General features: G+C 39.4%; 1 protein-coding gene and 1 pseudogene across 1 annotated transcript; one reads left to right on the forward strand and one right to left on the reverse strand.

Annotated features, from left to right (window-relative positions):
* Window positions 1–3,233: 3,233 nt before the first annotated feature.
* On the reverse strand, window positions 3,234–14,069 carry LOC105063493 (pre-mRNA-splicing factor Syf2-like; annotated as a pseudogene).
* Window positions 14,070–14,212: 143 nt separating this feature from the next.
* SYF2 (SYF2 pre-mRNA splicing factor) lies at window positions 14,213–20,932 on the forward strand. Its single transcript, XM_010948064.3, has 7 exons — window positions 14,213–14,352; window positions 14,585–14,695; window positions 16,746–16,871; window positions 17,459–17,576; window positions 17,926–18,016; window positions 18,759–18,857; window positions 19,791–20,932. The coding sequence occupies exons 1-7, from the start codon at window positions 14,326–14,328 to the stop codon at window positions 19,954–19,956; spliced, it is 738 nt and encodes a 245-aa protein (XP_010946366.1). The 5' UTR covers window positions 14,213–14,325; the 3' UTR covers window positions 19,957–20,932.
* Window positions 20,933–21,270: the final 338 nt, after the last annotated feature.

Genomic DNA, 21,270 nt, shown 5'->3' on the forward strand with positions numbered 1-21,270 from the left:
TGATTGTTTTTCTTTCCTTCTCTCTTGACTCTTGCCACAATCTTGAGCAGATTCAGAACAGAAATTTAGAAAACAATAAAGTACGCTTCTAATAGGCAAGGATAACAAATTAGAGGATAGGATGAGCATATTAGAGGCAAAACAACAAATAAGACAGACACCCAGAAATTAGATGAATAGATGGGCCAGGCTTAAATCCTAATTCTTGAGTAGAAGTAGACTTTAAAAAAGATGGTAAAGGTCCTCAAGTGGGATGTACTATAGTATAAAAGATGTGTACTGTCCAGTATTTCACCTGCATTTTCCTTTAAGACAGCCATTAGCTACATGTGGCTGTTGACCACTTGAGAAGTGGTAGGACTGATGAACTGAGCTTTAAGTAACCACTTACTGGGAAGTGCAGATAATAGATTTTTGTCATAGAGAGCTCTATCCAATACAATTTTCTAAAATTTGACCCCGTGGGAAAATGTATGAAGACTTGGATGTATATTATACACTCCTGGATGTGTAATTCCTATCTCTATCACTTACATAGCCTTGGTCACATTTTCATCCCTCAAGCCAGTGGCACATGATTTGTACAAGGGGAATTTCCTAGGAGAAAGAGTTGCTATTCTGGGTAAAATGTCTTTCTCAAAATTCTTGGGGGTGGGTAACATGCTTTGAAAGGTAACAAAGTTTACATAGCAGATGCATTTTATTCTAAGGAGACCCGAGACTATTGGTAGACTGATACAGTTACAGCAGAGTCCAAGAGGACATCAGCATTTGTAACTTTTAAAAAAGCGGACACCCTCAGTATTTTTAAAACTTAAAAAAAACATGAACACCCTTGTTAGTATCATTTGTTGGTATCCTTAGCAAAGTTGCAGAACTCAAGGATTTCCTTATAAGGGGGACTTGGAGTGAACTGACAATGCTAGGATCATTTTCACGCTCACTTAGCTGGTAACAGAAAAGCACTTGCTTTGATTGTGACCTGTGTTCAAATGCAGCCCTTAACAGCTAAGTGGACAAGTCATGTAATCTCTTCAAACCTTTTCCTTTAAGAGGTTTAGCTAGTTGCTGTGGCTGTGTGCCATTTCTGAGATTCACTGCTACAGTGATCTTTTCCTTTGGTTTGAGACTTCCCTATATTCCTTTCTTTTCTTTTTTGGCTCATTTTCTCTTTACTACCTAGTCTCCTGAAAAGAATGCTTTTTTTCATAATTACCCTATGGAGTCCTATCAGTCCTTGTTTAACTTGACCTTGTTGTTTGTGCCTGGCCTGGACTATTGTGTTCAGTCTCTCCTAGGCTTTGTAACACAGATTAACTGTGGATGTTCCCAGATGGGCTGTCATGTAAGTGGCATGTAGTTGCCCAGGTGTGATACCATGTCATATAATCTGTGGACAATTACAGCAAGCTGGTAGTGGCAGTGGGAAATTACACCAAGAGACTAAATTCATTGTTGTCCAATAGAAGAGCCACATTGAAAAAGGTAAAAAGAGGTGAATTTAAGTTACCCCAGTATATTTAAAAATATCATTTCAACATTTAAGAAAGTGGGTTTTTTTGTGGGGGTTTTTTTGGTAGGTGGTGTAATTCAGTGTATTTTACACTTAAAAGCACAACTTAGTTTGCCTTAGCAACATTTCAAGTGATCACTAGGCATATGAGGTGAGTGGCTACCATTTTGGAAATCACAGCCCTAGACAGTAGGTTCAGGTCTGTAATACTTTGCTTTTCTTGTAGAGAAGCCATGCTTACTGAACTAATGCACCACAGCATGCTGTCCTTTAGTTGTCTTTGCTGAAGCACTTACTAAGCTTACTTAGTAAAATGAAACGTTTCTATGAGTGCTCCCTTTTCACTATTTCTTTTGTGGAGTCCTTTCTCAATTTTTTCTGTCATTCACGCAGAGATTTACATGCCTTTCTTTGATCTCTCCCATTGTCTACAGGGGCTCTTTGTCCTTTGCCCACTGTTGGGATTCTGTCCTTGGCCTTTCTTTACAAGCTATTTTGACAATTTCCTTCACTCTGCCTTTTAACTACCATCTGCTAACTGAAAATTATCAATTTTCTAAGCTCCAGTTTCCAATACTTGCCTCAGCTCTACAAAATGAACCTTTCCTATACTGAGCTTATTACAGTATTGCCTGTTTGAATTTGTGGCTTTTACCATCCACCCAGTCACCATCAGAGTAGTCTTCAAATTATACTGACATCTGCTTATTTGGTTGTCTGTTGGGAGTGCTTTTCTCCTCTGGAGAAATCCTATTTGTCCTTTAAACCCAGGCAGTGATGTCTATGAAACCTACCCTTAGTAATTTTTCCCTCCTCTCCTTTTCCCTTAGTACAAAGGTATTAAATGTTTCTTCGAAAATACTGGGGAACAAAAAACTATGGCAGATTATTCCTAGGATAAGATTAGGCAGTATGGTTATTTGTATCATATTATTTTAAAAAATAAGTAAAATTATATCGCCTCTGTTCCCATTCCCCAGGGGTAATCACTCACTATAAATAGTATGATATACCTCCTGGATTTTTTCTATGCCTGTACAAACCTCCCTATATATAGTTGAGCGCATCTTTTCATGTTAGTATAGATCTGTCTTGTATAATTGTATGAATGTACCATAGTGTTAAAATTTACCTATTCACAATACATTGAACATACCTTTATTAATAGCACTAATATTACCATCTTTATAAGCCCATCATTAGCTAAATCAGAGCTTCCTACTCATGTGCCCAACCTACTTACTGACCTCAATCCTAGTCATTTTTATTCACATAACATGGCACAATTAATATTCACTTTCATGTAATACTCCTGACTACCAGTTTTCTATCCTCTATTTCCCATAACTACTACTAAGACCACATGTCCTAATAATATTTTTACCAAATGTTTTAACTTACTTTCTTCCAAGGGATATTTGCTTTTTGAAGGCTGGCGTATTTATAAAATGCCTTTGGAAAATCAGTCTCCTACCCTCCCTATGTTTGCCCCATAAATGCACCTGGGCCATGGGGTAGAACATGGGACAAGTGAGCACCTGTTAGTTGTGACCATATCCTGGGGAGAGGGGCTAGAGTGAACTTCCGGTAGCCACTGTCATTGCTTTCCTTTCACTACCTACCACAGCTTACAAGAATAATTACTACCAATTTAGCATCCCATCTCTGAAGCTCCCAAGTTCAACTCTAGGTCAAGTCAAATAAATGACAAACTTCAGCATGACGATGACTTGTCTTTGTATCTAAGAATTTTAAGCCTAGCATAGTGCACATGTTAAGCACACACTTTAAACAAAGAAATACAAGACAAATTTTTCTTCAAAAACTGAGTAATAAATATATAAGTATGAAAATACACAGACATTTGTAGAACACTTTACTACAAGTTATAAAAGGAATGAGTCCTAGTTTACTGGTACAATTTGGCAGTCAAAACAGTTCCTAAAGGAGATTAGACAGCTGTTCCTCTTTCCAAATTCTGTTTAATTTCAGCTGTGTATTTCCCATAGAATCTTTCTGCCTTCTTGTTGAATTTGGCATTCCTTTCATTAATGTAGTCAATATCTGCATCATCATTATAAGGATGTCTCCGGCTATATTTGTCTCGTTTTTCAATTCTGTAATGTAAACAAATACACAAAATTCAAAGCTGCTTTTTTGTTCTTAATAGTTAAGATTGATAACAATACCTTTAGAAAAGCATCCTGCAATGAAATATGTTCAATGAGCATTCCTGAATTTAATTTTATAAGTTAACAGTACCATCAGATGGTCTGGTCTGCAGTTTGGGAAATTACCCAAGTTCATACTGAAATATAAGGGCAGTGATACATTATACTATGTTGAGAGCATTTTTATACATACTCTGTAGGTTCTGCCTAATAATTACCCCTTCAAACACAAATAGATGTTGGAATGGGACCATTCCTCAAAGCAATAACTCAAGATGTTCCTTAATTTCTATCCACTTGCTACACTTTAAGACCATAACATTAATTTTGTTATTAAACGTGAAATTAGTATTGAAACTTTAGGTTGGACTTGTAATACTGCTTTTCCAAATCTGTGACCATCCTATCAATTTCCTCCGTGGAACGCACATGTGGTCTATGAAGAAGACTGTTAGATGTTGGGTAGAACTACTCTCCGCTGAAAAAGAGGCAAGTGGTGAGTAAAACAAAAAAGAAAAAAAGATCCTATATCTTCAGAACTGGACACTGTTTAGTGGTCAGAAATGGAAACTTTGGGATCATATTTGATTTCAAAGAAACAATTCAGATTTGAAAAAAGATATTTAAGAAATATCTACTCCAAAGCCCAAATGAGTCAGCTGAGGACCACAGGTGAGTGGACTTAACCAAGTTCATACAGAAGGAGGGCTTGAATAACATGCTGTGCTCAGCACAATTTACAGCTCTCTCCACTATACTACATGATCACTTTTAAAATAGTCTTGATCTTTAGCAAATGACCTGTCTTACATAATTAGGTAAGGAGTGCAGTTTACATGTTTTACTGTACGTGATAAAGTTAGAAAGTATTACAGTGTCCTTTACCTGTGGAAGGAGTTAGAACAACAGTAATCATGATAATAAACAGGTAAAACGTAACACAGTGCTTACTATGTGCTAAGCACTGACGAAGTTTACTGTATGAATTCATTTACTCTTTATCATAACCCTATAAGGTAAGCACTATTATTCCCTGTATACACATGAGGAAACAGAAAAATTGTGTGACACAGCTAGTAAGTGGTGGAGCCAGGACCCAAGGCCAGGAAGAAAAGCTCCAGATAAGCTCTCTTAAATTCAAGGCCTTCCACTAACATACAAAATGTATACTTTTAAATCACATCAACTTACTGTTTTTCTCAGTCTTTCATATGTTTCCATGTCAGGTTTGATCTGCTTGGTTAACCTATGATACCGGCGTTAACTGGGCAGCAGCGTAATCTAAAAAACTGAGAACCCAGATTGTTTTTCAGTGTTGGGGCATTATTAGACTTGTTAAGTGGGCCATTAACAGGTCCATCCAATAAAGTAAAGGTTAGTTTTACCTGAAAAACCCAGATCTGGTTTTTCTTCCTTTTTCTTCTCCCATCTTTCTGCATCTTCTGCACTGATCTCCAGCAATTTCACTTTCTCAGTCTTCCCACCTTGCTGCACATTCCTAAAAAGAGGGAAAAGAACATTAGCTTTACTGCCTTATATAATTTCTTGATTCCTTTCAACTCAAAGTCCTAAAGACAGCCATCAAGACAGTAAGTTGACCAATTTTCAAAGAAAATTGTGGCATTTGCTATTATCTGTAAGAAATAATACATCTGTAACAATGACACCAAAAATACCTGTGTGGGACACATTAGGTGTCCATCAAAATCCTTTCTCCCCTCCTTTCTGGGCTCATGGCTGCCCATTTCTCAACCTCCCTCACAGATGGATCAGGACAGGTAACTTGGGCTGCTCAACAGGGAACTGATACATGACAGACTCATGAGTTTTACTGTTTAGTACTGTTGAAGCTTTTGTTACTGTAGCTTTTTACCCTAAAATCCATTGTTTATGTGGCTCTAATGATGTGCACTGTTGTAAATGTTTTATATACTTTTTTCTCACAACTCTCTAAGGTACAGATCAAGGAAACCAGAGCCAGAATGCTTAATGCTGAACTATCATGCCATATACTGCCTCACAGAACACAATATAATATCTGATCCACAGCTTGTGAAGAAGGCAGAAGTGTACTTACTTTTTTCTTTCCTTCCATTCCAAACGAGCTTTTTTAGCTTCCCAGTTTGCAGGTAGTTTAAGTCTTTTATCTTCCTTCACAACTTCCTAGTGATTTAATTTTTGAGCTTCATTCTACCACCAGGACACATAAAGTTTATCAGCAGAAGTATGGAAACAAATCCAAACATGTTATCTGTCTTCTTCTATTGTAGACCATCCAAAATAGACTTATGGGTCTTATCCTGGAAGGAAGGGAGCTACACTGTGTGTGTGTGTGCTGGAGATATTTCACGTAGGGGGACGAGATGAGGTAAATATTCATACCTATACCTCAAAGTATTCTTTCACTGCCTTTGAGGAACCACGTGGTAAAGATGGAAAGAGCAATAATTTGGGAGTAAGGAGGCCTGAGAAATATATTGATTTGACTATTCCTTGGCTGTGTGATGTAAGCAAGTCTCTTAGGATTGGACTGAAACAGGGTTTCCTGAAGTATGAGTTCTACTGTACAGAGGTACTTGAGGGGATTTTAGATACTACTGAATACTCTGAGTCACGTACTGAAAAAGTGATTCCATTTTCATTCCTCTTTTAATTCAGATTGGGTTGAAGACAAAGTTTCAGCAACTAACAGTTTAACACCTCTAAAAATACCTATCTTAACACCTTGTTTAATCTCCCTTTAAAAACAGAGGGTAGGAGGCACCACCAGAATGCATCAGAATGCAAATCCTGACTGTGAAACTACAGACAAAATAACCTGTTTTTTTTCAACCCAACAAAACAAACTCCCAGCCTCCCACCCCCACCCCACTCCTGCTAACCCAAAACAAGCCCACAAAACAAAACAAAAAAACCTCAAAAAGCAAAAACAAACCCCCCCAAAAATGGAAAGAGAACCTACAGATTAAAAAGAGATTAAAATTAAAAATTCCCATTTGAAATAGTAATATTAAATAAATTTAAATAGTAATTTAAAGAACACTGAACAAGTGGACAGGTGGTCACACTTACAAACCATGAAGGTGGTATGAAAAGGACTCCAAACTAATTCCCCTATTGTCTATAAAGTTCAGAAAGTTTTAGGTCACAGAATTGATGGCAGAGTCAGGCCAAGAACCCAAATTTCCTGATTTCTAGCTGTTGTTTCCTCTACATATTAAGTATTTTAATATCTCTTTAATCACAATACCATCAGCATGCTCCCCAAATAATTCCTTAATATCAAATATCGTCAGTGTTCACATTTTCCTGATGGTCTCATAAGTGTTATTTTTACAGTTTGTTTGAATTGGAATTGAGACAAGTCCCATACATTGTGATTAATCAGTATGTATGTATATCTCTTAAGGTTTATTTAATCTATAGTTTCCTTCTCCATCATCTTTATCCATTGCTTTTTTGGGGAGTGTGAAAATGAGTGGGTTGAATGTCCTATTGTTTCCCAAAGCGGCTTTTGCTAGTTGCCTCTGTATAATGTCTTATAACATATTCCTTTGATCTCCTGTATTTCCTATAAATTGGTCATTAGATCTAGTGGCTTCATCCAATTCAGGTTAGATTTTGGGGAAGTCTGATTATACGAAGCTAGTGTTACATCTAACAGGAGATACATAATCTCCAGATTTTCTCCTTTTCTGTGATGTTCACAGCCATTGCCTGTGATCCAGTGATTCATTAAAGACGGCAAAGGAGGGATGTTTGAATTGTATCATTGCTTTTTCACGTATCATCTGGCCTCCTATTCTCTTACAATAGTTCAAGTGAATTAAGTATGTACGTTCCACTAGTTTTTAGACTGAGTTTTTCTGCGCAAATAAAGATAACTACCCTCCTCACACATACCCTTGTCTCCAGTTGCACTCAGCTGCCTGCTGGCCTCGTACCCTAATGGGGACTATTCCTTTGCCCTTGTTCCTACTATTTGGATACCTCTGGTCCCAACTCCTTTACTTGTTTGATAGTATCCTACTCAGCTTAGTTGTACTTTAGTAGTGTTTTTCTTCACTGCACTCGGAGGCACTTTGTTCCTCCCTCTAACATGGCATTTATCAAGCTGTGGAGTAATGACTGGTTATGGATCTACCTCCACCACCAGGCAGAAGCCTTACCGTATTTACCGCTGTATCCACACCATCTGGTTGGCTGTGATAGACTAGAGGCCACTGAGGGGGAGGGGACGTTTCTGGCGGAATGAGTGAAGCCAACTTGCTGTGTGACAACAGACAAGTTACTTTACATTTCTGGTCCGCAGTGTCCTCATTCATAAAAAGAAAGATTTGACAGAATCACGCGAACTGAGAGGAGGGTGCGGTGAGAGGTTGCTTAAAAAAAATACCAATGTCTGGGTCCAGAAACTGATCAAATCATATGCTCTGGACGTAAGGCCTAAGCATGTGTAGTCTTTAAAAGTTCTCATAGTGACTCCAATGTGCTCCCAGGTTGAGAACCCTGGGGCAGAACTTTCATCTTGCTCTGAGGGTCTGTCACACGCGCTGGAGCAGTTTCCTCGTCCCTTCCTTCACAAACGCGCACAGGCCTGGCCAGCTGACAGGTCTCAGGTGACCCCCAGGGCTACTCACCCGCTTCAGGTGAAGCTCCCGGAATTTGCGCAGCCTCTGTTCGCGCTTCTGGGCGGCCAGCTCCGCGGCCCCGCCCACTGGCCCCTGCGGCGAGGAGGGCAGGCTGGGAGCAGGGCCTACTTGGCTGTTCCCTGGAAGCCCAGGCGGATTCCATGTGAGTCCCGACAGGCCAGGCTAGACCCTCACAGCCGACCCCGACCCCACAGTGTCTGCGTCCCTCTCCCTTCCTCCCTCGCATCGCCTCTAAGTCTGACCGCAAACGCCTCTATCTCCCCAACCGCTGGGCAAGGCCAGCCACCCACCTTCTCTGCCTTAGCTTTCCCCCCAGACTTCTGGCGACAAGAAGTAACTTAACTTTTCCGACTTTCTGGCTCACTTCCGGCCGCCAGGAGCCACAGGTTTCAGGACAAAACCTCGCCCCTTTCTGCTTCCCCAGGAGCTGAGGAACCACTCCCCGCCCCTCGAAGCCCTGGGCTGTATTTAATTGGTCAGGCTTGTACGGCAGGCGCATTGAGTGGAAACACCTGGGCGGTAGTGGCGAAACCGGAGAGGCTGCGGTCTGTGTGTCCGAATTCGGTGTTGGGACCGGAATGCAGAGTGAGAAGAGGAGGGATAAAAGGGAGGAACCACCATCAAATGTGTGAGAAAGTAACCCAAAGCACAGGTTGTGCCCATCAAGTGACCAAAACCTTTTAATTCAGATCTCTGATTATACAATCCAAAGTAGGGCCACGGTCACCATCACATCAACCTATTTTAATCTTTGCACAGCAGTTTATTGCCTCCCCACTAAGTACAACGTAAGCTTTAAGAGAACAGGATCTATTTCTATCTTGTTCACAACTCATTCCCTGCGCCTCCAAACGTGCCTGGTACAAAGATGCATTAATTTCATACTGTTGAATGGAGGAAGCAAAGAACAAGTTGACTTGCAGTATTTGGGATCTCTTCCTCATGCATCTCCATGATGCAGAGAGGCTTCTTGGATTAACTTGAGGCTTTGACTTTCTCCTCAAAATTCTGCATAGAATCCCACTCTTCATATATTTGTCCATTCATTCAATAATGAACTGTATAACCACTCTCAGTTATTTAACTCTCCTATTATCGAGTTCATTATCTATGAAAAATAGATAATAAGGCAATACCCATGTCACAGAGTAGTTTGAGGACAAACTAGATAATATATGTGAAGTATCTGTGACCAGTGCCTGGCCCATGGCAAATGACCAATTTTCCAGTTGGGGTTAGATGTGTCTTCCTGCCTGAGTTTTCTTAAATGTCTTTCTTCAGGAAAGACCTAACCTTCACCACACAAAGGGTCAGTTTCCCCTCTTATAGCTCTTCATACTTCCTTCTTTGCGGTGCTTACACAAATGTAATTAAATCAATGCAGAATTGCTTATCTAGTGCAGTTAATTTAAATGAGACAAGTTTCTTAACTATGAAAGCAGCAAATCTAGCAGTCATAGGCTTTTATTTTGTCAGTATTATGGATGATCTGACAAAGCAGTCTTACAAACATTTATATTCTTTAGAAATATAGAAATGTCAATTATTTTCAGAAAGATCACTTATCAGAATTACAGGGTTTGAAAATACTATCAGTCAGAGTTCTACATACTCAAACCAAGTAATTGAGATTTTAATAAAGGGATTGTTTACAAAGTTTTAGATTGGATTAAGAGAAACCAACAAGAGAATAAAGCATTCCAGGGCTAGCAACAAGGGAAAGCCATTGGTACCCCTAATCCTAAAGAAGCAAAGGAAGAATAGGATAGGTCTTCAGTCAGAGCTGTGACTAAGAAATGCAGCCAACCCATAATCCAGCCAGGGAATAAATTATCCTGACCTCATTTCTTCTGGACTTCTGATCTTCTGTAGGTGCAACTCACTGGCAGGACCCAATGAGTAGAAAGTAATAAGAAAGAAAGCTTATTGATACAGTCATACAGGCCAGCTCTCATGGGAAAAGAGCAAAGCAGAGACTGGTGGAGAGTAGTTCTAAAGAGGGCAAACAAAATATCTAACACAATTGTTTTCATGGAACATGGCAAGAATTTAATTTTTTTTGAAGTCTTATAAGTGCTCTTTGTTCAAGTTACATTTACATACATTTATATTAATGAAGAACAGAACAAGCTGTGTGGCCAACTGAACCTTCCAAGATGGTAGAAGATCTTCTAAATTATGTGCTATGCTTACAGTGTGATATTGACACTCCTCCCATGGAGAGGTAGGGTCTATGTCCATAATCCTTGAATCTGTGACTTGAAGGAAGTGACATTATGTAACTTCTGAGGCTAGATCATAAAGGGTGAACAGATTCTACCTGGTTCTTAAAGAATTTTTGTTCTTAGACTCCAACTACCATTCTTTGAGGAAGCCCAGGCCAAATGGAGAAGCCACATGCAGATGTTCTGGCAGACAACTAACATCAGCCACCAGACATTTGAGTGAGGAAGCCTCCGAAATGCTTCCAGCCCCAGCCCCTAATCTGACTACAACCACATAGGAGACCCCCAAGTGAGAACCACCTAGCTGAGCCCAGTCTAGAACTGTGAGAGATAATAAAATAGTAGTTGTTGTATCAATGTATCAAGCTTTGAGGTGACTTGTCCTGCTGTCATAGATAAATTATACAGTTCCACAGAGTTTTGAAGAGTCACACAAATCTCCATGTTGCACAGGAAAACAAGATAGACATCCCTGGGAATGTTCTTAATACATTATCTTACAAAATCAGATTTGTTGAGCAGTTTTTTTTTTTTTACCACACAGAATATTATCTCTCCCTTCTATGCTACTTTCTCTTTATCTCTTTTAGAGATTCCTTTAGTTAATCATGAGGATTTGCACTTTTTAAGGCCAGGTATTGGGAATTTTCTTAATTTGCATTATAAGCAAATTGGCAATATACAGTTCAATTTTACTTATAGGAATGGAGAAAAGAATGACAGGACTTGTAAAACCATAAAAGAAGCAGCTTACAAGCATTTCCCTTCCCCAATGTCCATTTGCTTTCCTAGACAAGTCTAAGATCTGTGAGGCAACTCCCCCCTGACCACTTCTGTATGCCACTTGGCCCCATCACAGAATCTGGTACCTAGTAGCTTGCTGTTCAATAAATATTAAAAAGCTGAATGGAAAAAAATTATCGGTGCTACCTCAGAATATCTGTGAGCTCAGCAAACAGAGCCCCATGAATCTACTTAACTCCCCTTTTCCTTCCATTTCTTCCCTCGTAGCTTTACACTGGGGACTCAATTACACCAAAGATATGAGATCACTTCCTCAAGACATACTTTAAAATCTTCCTCAATATAAGGGAATTTAATGGATTCTGAAGTCTGTTACAGTTTTGAGATTTTTGGGGGGTGGGTGCACTAAAACAAAGACCTGGGCTTTATTTAGGCACAGACACATACTTCCAGCAAGGAAGGAAGGGGTTTAAAATCACAGCTTTCTGGGGCAACTGGTTCCTGTGTACTTCTGATAGGAAGGCGGGAAGTGGGGTTGGGGACTGTGTCACAGCATTAAGGCACAAGAAGCTCACCAATGAGGAGGAGCTAGGCAGGAAGAAGAGAGGGGAAAGGAGGTTTGGAGGAAGAAGAAGAAGAGGAAAGAGAAGTGTCCTTGAGGATGGTCAAGGAGGAGAAGAAGGAGGAGGCAACTTAGGAGGAAGCCGGCCTCAGATCATGTACCAGGTTGATCATGCCAGGTATCCCTCAGCCTGGGTTAGTTCAGCAGGGCCTGCTCCAGAGGGAGAAGTTGCACCAGGAGGAGGGGTCAGAGGGAGGATCCTGGGGCCTGGCACACATGCAGAAGTGGCGACCCAGGTTGGGTCCTGGCTTCCTCACAGTTCATATTACACACAGCTCAGTTTTGAGATTTTTGCTGTAACAAATGCCCTTGTATACCAGTGCGTTCGTACCAGTACTTTTATTTCTGATAGATTCTAAAAGTTGGTCTACTTAAAGGGTTCATGTAATTATAATTTTGATAGATATTGTTGATTGACTTTTCTTAAAGGTAGCAATTCCCATTCCTATCAGCAATGCTTAGAAGTGCAGGTTTCTGAAATCTCCTCTATTATTTGATTTTATTGGTCTTTTTATTTTTTGCCAATTTGAGAGGGATAAAGCCACATAGAGTTATTTTAATTTTCATGTCCTGACAGTCAATGATTATTATTTCCCCCTCTTCTCTGAGATAGGAATCTAATATTGTTTTGTCCAGATTGCAGCCAGTTATGCAAACACCATTTATTCTATTTTATTCTAAAAAGCGTCACTTTCCCACTCAATCCACTTGTGAACTTTCTCTTCTCTTCCATTTATGTGTCATTTTCTGTGCAAGTGTTTTATTAAGTTTTAATTCCAAGTAAGACAAGTCCCTTCTCATTTTTTCCCCCAAAATACTCTTGACTCTTTTTATAGGAACTTTTAATATTAACTTTTAATTTTGGAATTGGAAATATATTAATATGGTTCAAAATATTATATGTCTCTACAATAACCCACCCCCAGATTATTGCTTACTTAAGCTTCTTGCAGAACAAAAAAATACTCTTAGTAACCCTAACCCTACCCATTGTTCCCTAAAGGTAGCATACTATAACTACATACACAGTTCTGCTCCTTGCATTTTTCACTTAGTATATTTTGCAGATCTTCCCAAATTAGTATACACAGAGATCCCCCATTTTTATAGCTTCAGAGTGTTCACTGAATACCATAATATATTTAACCAATCCTCTATTGACAGACATTTGAGTTGTTTCCAATTTTTGGCTTTTACAAAAAGACAAAAACAAAACAAAACAAAAAAAAACCACAACTGAAATGAACCACCTTGTACAGAAGTTATTTTATACCTGTGCAACTGTACCTGTAGGATATATTCCCAGATTGCTGGGTCAAAGAGTAAATGTGTTTGGAATTTTTACAGATATTGCCAAATTGCCCTCCCTAAAGGTTGTATCAGTTTTCAGTCCTACCATCAATGTATGAATTCGTATTTCTTCACAGGTTCACCATAGTGTGTTGTCAAACTTTCAGATTTTTTTCAAAGTATTCTCCAGGTCCAAAAAACAAAAACAATAACCCACAGAGATTCTGATGGGACTAACATTACATTTATACTCCTTTGAGACACTATTTGTGACATGCCATTTTTATATTGTCTTCCAACCAGAAAATCCTTCATCATTTATTCAAATTTAATTTTTTGTGCTTAAAATTATTTCGTACTTTTCTTAATGTTACCATTGAAATCTTACACCTAGGTATCTTTTCATTTTGGGGATTACACTTTCATTTCCACATCTAACTAATGGTTTTAGTGATGAAAAAAGTTATTTTCATATATTCTTCTTTTATCCAGTACCTTACTGCATTAATAATTCAGCTGAACTATTAACAACTTCAGCACGGTTACTAATTCTGGCTCTGTTTCCCTGCTGGATACGGAAGAATGAACAAGATGGGACGGGCCCTGCTCCCCTGCAGTTTACAACGTTGTTGGAGGAAAGAGCATATTAAGAGGAGAAAAACCTTGCACTATTCAAGAGAATGAAAATGGTGCCGTATGACATTACTAAGAGCCTACGCGAGACAACGTAGTCGGGGAGACCTGTCTCGAAAAAGGTGACACTAAGGCTAAGGACTGAAAAGAAAGCACTTTCCGCTCAAAGGTGCAGCGCACAGTGAAGATGACTCGCCATTAGGGTCCTGGTTCTACGATTCCTACCAGCCTACCGGCTCCCGAGAGGTTCCAGGTTCTTCTCTCTCCGCCCCGCCCTTGCCTCTGCGGCTGCGCAAGGCTCTGCCCAATCGAAATCGATTCACTGCTAAACGGGGCAGGGATTGGTCCCAAGTTCCTAAGACTGCCAGGAAGGGGCGGGGCTTAGAATAGGTCATCGGCTTATATCTACGGGGCGGTACAAAGGTCGGCGGAAGTGACCTGTGTTGTTGCCGGAAGCAGGAAAGGAAAGGTTGTGATGGCGGCTGCGGCTCTAGCTGAGGAGGTAAGTGCCTCCGTTTCTACCCAGAGGTTTGTGTAGGGGAGGGCTCTGGAGTGATTAAGGGTGAGAGGTGAAGGAGATGCTTGGGTGCCGGGCCAGAAAGGCGCAGACAGTGTGGGGTCGGTGTGGGCAGTGAGGGCCCAGCCCAGACTGTCGAGAGCCGCGGGGAATCCGCCTGGGCCTTCCGGGGAGCAGCCAAACCGGCCCCGCCTCCAGCCTGTCTTCCTCGCATTAGGTGCCGGTGGACGGCGCGGAGGAACTGCAGCCTGCTGTGGAGGCCGAGGAGCTGGCCGCCCAGAAGCGCGAACAGAGGCTGCGCAAATTCCGGGAGCTGCACCTGAAGCGGGTGAGTAGCCCCAGAGGCCGGCTGAGACCTGTCAGCTGGCCAGGCCCGTACGGATTTGTAGAGGGACGAGGAAGCTGCACCAGCGCGTGTGACAGAGCCGCAGAGCAAGATGAAAGTTCTGTCCCTGGGTTCTCAACCTGGCAGCACATTGTAGTCACTTTTGGAAGTAGACGTGCTCTTTCCAGCCCTCCTCCCACACGCATCTGTTTTAACTTAGCTGGGCTAAGTTTGGGGTTCTCTGTTACTGCTAACGGTCTCCCTGCTGTGTGATTCTCCTAAATTCTTTATTTTACCTAGGGAAATATATAGAGCTCGAGACTGGAAGAAACCTGTCCCATGTTAAAAAAAAAAAAAAGCTGGTTGCCTTTTCATTCAAACATAGTCAGCAAATCTGGGAAGGTCTATAGGGTCAGTGGTTCAGCTAGTTGGTGGGGAACCAGATGATTAAGATAAGGCCTCTTCTTAAGTAAAGGAGACAGCTTTTAGCCAGAAATTATATTGTGGTTAATGCCATGCTTGAATTAGGAACAAAGTGCCTTGGGAGTGCAGAGGAGGAGAGATTGGTACAGTTTGGGGGGCTCCAGGGAGTGCCTCATAAAAGTGGTGACACTTGAACTGTTTGAAAGATGAATAAGATGTTATCAGGCAAATAAAGAAGTTGGAGGAGGAAATAGCTAAGCAGAAGGGACAAATGCAAAGAAAGAGAATTCATATCAGAGATAAAAGTCCAGCAAGCAACTGGCTACAGTTGGAGCTGTGAAATGAAAAGGCAGCTCTTGACTGTTTCAACACAGAATGGCCTGACAGCTTGGCCATGGTTTCACAAAATCACCAACATCATTCTGACTATCAGAGTGTGACAAAAACAGGACTATTCAAACCACAGAAATGACCACACAGAACCCTCTTCTGTTAACACCAGTGACAAGTACAAGCACTAGTCTTCACTCCATTAATCCTGCCTCCTGCATAAAAACTGAAGATACCCAATCATAGAATGCCCTGGCTTTCTGATAGTGCCTGATCTGGAGCACAACCACACTTCCTTGAATCTTTCCCTGCAGTCACCTGCAACAAGCTCAAATCATATTTGTATCAGATATTAGCCCTTCCTAATACCTTCTCACTGAAATGCCTACAGTTCCCCATGGTTTACTGTTTCCTTCAGTGCAACATACACAAGTTTGTTTGCATATGTTTTTGGTGTCTTCAGTTGGAGGGTGTTGCCAGAGCCAAGAGTTGTTGAAAGGAGTCTCTCTCTTTACCCAGAAAAATTTAATAAACAATTAAGCACAGTTAAATATTTATTTGGAAGGACTGTGTAAAGAACATGGGGTTGAATATGTTGGAGACATGTCTTCCTGGACTAACTGCCACCAACCTGTGACCAAGGAAACATCTAATTTACATTGTTCTTAAGATGACATACTCATTTTGTTTTATGCAGTTAAATTTATTTTAAAACAGACTCTTCATACAGTAATTATAATGGAAAATCCCTTTCATTTGCCACAATGTAAAGTATTAAAATCTGAAGAGGAGGGGGTACTTGGGAAAGGTTAGGGACATTAAGATAGGTATGAAAGCCCCCCAGCCCCAAATTGAGGCTTCTTCCTTGAATTAGGATTAAAAGAGGATTGGAAGTAGAATATCTTTCTCATAATCTAATGTAATATTATTTCATTCTATCTAAAGTCTACCTAAGTGCCGCTGTAGTATGCCTTTTCCACTTTGTGAGATCTTGTTCCATCCAACCTTAAGGGACTTGCTCACAGAGACCATAGAGCTAAACAGAGACAGAACTGACCTTAACCCCTAGGTGTCTGGAACAGCAAACCAGTGCAGCCCAACACATTTCTTGACTGTTTACAAATACAGACCTAATTAGGCTGTTCCCGTTCTTAAAATCCTTTGATGGTTCTCTTACTTTTAGAGTTAAATGAAGTCCCTCTGTTAGTGTGTCTTAACTGACTTTCCTCAAAGAAGGAAAGATTTGTTTGGATTTGTTTTCATGTTTCAGCAGACAACCTTATTGTATTTATGGTTTTAGAATGAAGCTCGTAAATTAAATCACCAGGAAGTTGTTGAAGAAGATAAAAGACTTAAGTTACCTGCTAATTGGGAAGCCAAAAAAGCTCGTTTGGAATGGGAACTACAGGAAGAAGAAAAGAAAAAGGTTAGAAACTAGTCTGCTATCTTCCTGTTTTATTCAATCATTCTGTTGTGTTGAGAGAGTAGAAAATGCTTTTTACCAGCTGCAACACTTTGGGCAAGTAATTTAACCTCTCTATGCCTATATTTTCTCATCTGTAAAATGGGGACTATAATATAATCATTTGAGTTAATTGTGAAATAAGTCAGTGCATATAAAACATTTTAAAAAAGGTCTGACACCTGATAAATATTGAGTATTATTTTTTTAGATCGATGCACTCTCTTGTTATGAACCATAGCAGATTACCAAGTTTCCTTCAACTATTAATAATTCTAAAATATTGCTTGATATCTTTTTTAAAAATTTATTTTTATTTTATTTATCTTCATTTTGGAGAGGGTAGAGGTAATTAGGTCTATTTATGTATTATTTTTAGTGGAGGTACCAGAGATTGAACCCAGGACCTCGTGCATACTGAGCATACACTTTACCACTGAGCTATACCTTTCCCCCTATTGCTTGATATCTTTATTCAGTCTTCATTTAAAATAGATCAAATAATTGCTTGTCTTAAAGGCAGGCCCTAGCTTTTTTTCCTTTCTTTTTAGGAATGTGCAGCAAGGGGGGAAGACTATGAGAAAGTAAAGTTGCTGGAGATCAGTGCAGAAGATGCAGAAAGATGGGAGAGGAAAAAGAGGAAGAAAAACCCGGATCTGGGATTTTCAGGTAAAACTCACCTTTACTTTATTGAATGGTCCTGTTAGATAAACATCGCCTTGAATGTTTCTGGTTTTAAGAAAAGACATGCCCCATAATGGAATATTCTCTTAAGAAGCTTACTCCCAAGAAAAATACAAAGATGTCTCACAGAGCAGAAGTGAAAATGGCTGTACTTGAGTCCGCTGGATCCTTTCTGTGTGGTAAAATTAAAGCCTGTATAATGAGCATCCTCAGGATAGAGGCTATCCTTAGATTAGTGTCTTGTGCATGTATTACTACTACAAATTTGATTTTTCTCCGAGTAGTGTGACCAAATAAGGAAATATGTCATTTCTGATTCTCATTTTATTTTTAGATTATGCTGCCGCCCAGCTTCGCCAGTATCATCGGCTGACCAGGCAGATCAAACCTGACATGGAAACGTACGAGAGACTGAGAGAAAAACAGTAAGTTGACAGGATTAATGCAAGTCCTTTTCCCATCCTGAAGTGATATTGAGGTACTTGTGTGTGTATATACACATATGTACATAAATCCAAACTTGGGTTATCAACAGTTGTCTAGGGATGGTTTTTGGTCTTGACGATACTATTTATTGCTCATCCACAGCTGTTAAGCTGACTCCTGGTTATCTCTCTAGGGACATTCTAAGACGGGGTGTTGAGGATTTAATGCCCAGATTATCACAGTCACTCAGATATTTTAGGAGACAAAACGCTTTAGTGCTAGGATGGGAGAACTTCTGCTGAAAAGGACCAGATAGTGAACGTTTTAGGCTTTGTGGGCTGTATGGTTTGTCACAACTACTCCATTCTGCCCTTGTGATGTGAAGGCAGCCGTAGAGGAGACATAGATGGGTGGGCTGTGTCCTGGTTAAACTGTTCACAAAAACAGATGCTGGAGTTTGCTGGCCTGCTTTAGTGGAAGGAGAAATAAGCTGAGCCTAGAAGCAAGTCCTTTAGCAAAGCTCTGCTCCTTGGCTCTTACATCTGTAAAACGGAGGTGTTGGAGTAGGTGATTTCTTCTGTCCCTTCAAATTCTATATTTTCTGTCTTTAAAGTAAGGTAGGATCCTGTAGTAAAGATATGTAGGTATTGTATTTCTCATCATGAATGGTAGTTTAGTTTGAAATTTGAAAATGTGGAGCACTTGCAGTGTTCCTCTAAGTCCACATTGCTGTCTTTTCAGTGGAGAAGAGTTTTTCCCAACGTCCAACAGTCTTCTTCATGGAACACATGTGCCTTCCACAGAGGAAATCGATAGGATGGTCGTAGATCTGGAAAAACAGTGAGTACTCTGCAGCAGCCTGAAATTTTAGATGTTTAATGACAAAATGGACATAATGTGCTTAGAATGAATTGAGAAGACAGATACCATATTTGCTCATTTCTGACCTAGCATCTAGGGTGGTTTTGGGAACAGACAACTAGGATGGGTTGAGAACATATGATTTGGATGAAGATGCAAGATATTGATGGAATTGAGTTGTCAAATAATTGAAAATTAATTAAAAAGTTATTCTTTAAGAAATTAATCTTATTTTTACTTTAACTACCATTCCACTCTTTGATTTGAAGAAACACAAATGTTGTAGTAAATTTACCTTTGTTATATTTGTGTTTCTTAATACTGGTAGGGGTGTTTCTTTCTTTTTTGGGGGTTGGAGGGGTTGGTAATTAGATTTATTAATTTATTTATTTAATGGAGGTACTGGGAATTGAACCCAGGACCTCATGCATGCTAAGCATGTGCTCTACCACTGAGCTATATACCCTCCCCCTGGTAAGGGTGTTTCTTGATACTGATTAGGCAGAACAAAATGAATTTATATTACAGGAGTGAATATACTTAAGTATTAAGAATAGTATTTAGTACATACTGTATACTCTGTTCATATGAGCTGTGGTTATTATTAATATAATTACTATTGTAATCATTTTAAGTGATACTTCATATGTCCAGTTCCTAACAGTGCTGCTTTTAGAAGCATTTTAAGATGAATTTGTATTTACTGAATTTCATGGTTCATACCCAGGGTTGTGCTGTTAATTGACAGTTTCAGCTTGATCTTGATGAAAACTGGGCTTCTCTCCTACACCTCTAACCCCGCCACAAAGTGCTGGTTTAAGTGTTAATTCTATTCCTAACCATTTGGCTGTGTTTTATTAAGATTCAAAAAGAAGGCAATTTTGTATTTTGTAAATTATTTCCCTCTCTCAGAATTGAAAAACGAGACAAATATAGCCGGAGACGTCCCTATAATGATGATGCAGATATTGACTACATCAATGAAAGGAATGCCAAATTCAACAAGAAGGCTGAAAGATTCTATGGGAAATACACAGCTGAAATTAAACAGAATTTGGAAAGAGGAACAGCTGTCTAATCCTTTCAGGAACTGCTTTTAGAAGCTTGAGAATGGAATGAAAATTTCTGCTAGCCAATATAAGTTCTCTTCAGAGTTATACCAGTAAACCAGAACTCGGTCTCTGCCTTCCCATTCAGCATTTAAAAATAAATGTTTTTTCTTAAGCATATACTTCCATGTATATTTCCACATTTTTGTGCTTGGATATAAGATGTATCTCTTGTACTTGTTTTGTAAAAATCTACTTTGTATAAATTCTAATTATATTATTTTTCTATGTATTTTTAAATGTGTATGACTTTAATCTTTGAAGCATTTTGGGTTTAAGAATGCTTGCAGCATATGTAAATGCAGTCATTGTTACTTTGAATGCTGTTATGAATTTGATAAAATCTAGAGCTGGACTCAGGAACCATTTGGAGTTTAGACTCCAAAGCTAAGGACAGTGAGGAGAAAGGTGGTAGTGGCTACTAGAGGGTTGGTGCAGACCCTCCCCATGGCTGTTTAGGGCCAAGTTCAGGAAATAGTACAACTGTCCTCCCATGAATACTGTGTAACAGTTCCCTTTTTAAAAAGTAAATGTCCTGTGGAATGGAATCCCCACTGAACAGTGTATCATTTAAAACAAATATTTGTATTTATACATTCATATATACACAGACATACACATACCTGCTTCCATTCCACAAACATTAAAAGTTTTTCTATTATAAGAAATTCCAAACATATTCAGAAGAGGACAGAGTAATTCAAGTCCCATATACCGAATACCCATCTTCAGTTATCTCAACTTACACCAATTGTTTCATCTTTATTTCTACCCATTTTCCCCTCTAACTCATGTTATTTTGAAGCAAGTACTAAATGTATAATTTCATCTATAAATACTTCAGTATATATCTGAAAGATAAAAATTTGTTAAAAAAAAAAAAAGACCACAACACTGCTGTCACAACAATAGCTTTATTTTAATAAAAGTCAAGAGTGAATGGTATATTTTTTCTGTGTGCTGATAAAAATGCTAAGTACCCAATTAGGACATTCCAAATTAAGAAAAATCTGAAACTCTAGAGAAAATTTCACAAATATTTCAGCTTTAGTGTTTAATGAATATTTAATACCACTGGTGATTATTCCCATTTTAAATTTAAGTAGTACTTTATATTTCTGCTTATTTTGTTTCTTCCAGCATTTTTATGTGCAGTTAATCAGCTCTGGTCACAGGGTCTTGATGCTACCTCTGAAAATACATTGAACATATTTCTTTTCCCATTTCCATTACCCACAGTTCAAGTCTTTAATCCTGAGTATTACGATAGCCTTAAAAAAGTC

This window comes from Camelus bactrianus, chromosome 13 (genome assembly GCF_048773025.1).
Source record: "Camelus bactrianus isolate YW-2024 breed Bactrian camel chromosome 13, ASM4877302v1, whole genome shotgun sequence".
NCBI classification, from domain to species: Eukaryota; Metazoa; Chordata; class Mammalia; order Artiodactyla; family Camelidae; genus Camelus; species Camelus bactrianus.

Bases quoted from the DNA above. Each gene is read 5' to 3' on its own strand.
- SYF2 (XM_010948064.3), top strand. From the start codon at position 14,326: ATGGCGGCTGCGGCTCTAGCTGAGGAG. The intron at 14,353-14,584 runs GTAAGTGCCTCC...TCCTCGCATTAG, and splicing joins CTGCGGCTCTAGCTGAGGAG to GTGCCGGTGGACGGCGCGGA. The intron at 14,696-16,745 runs GTGAGTAGCCCC...TTATGGTTTTAG, and splicing joins GGGAGCTGCACCTGAAGCGG to AATGAAGCTCGTAAATTAAA.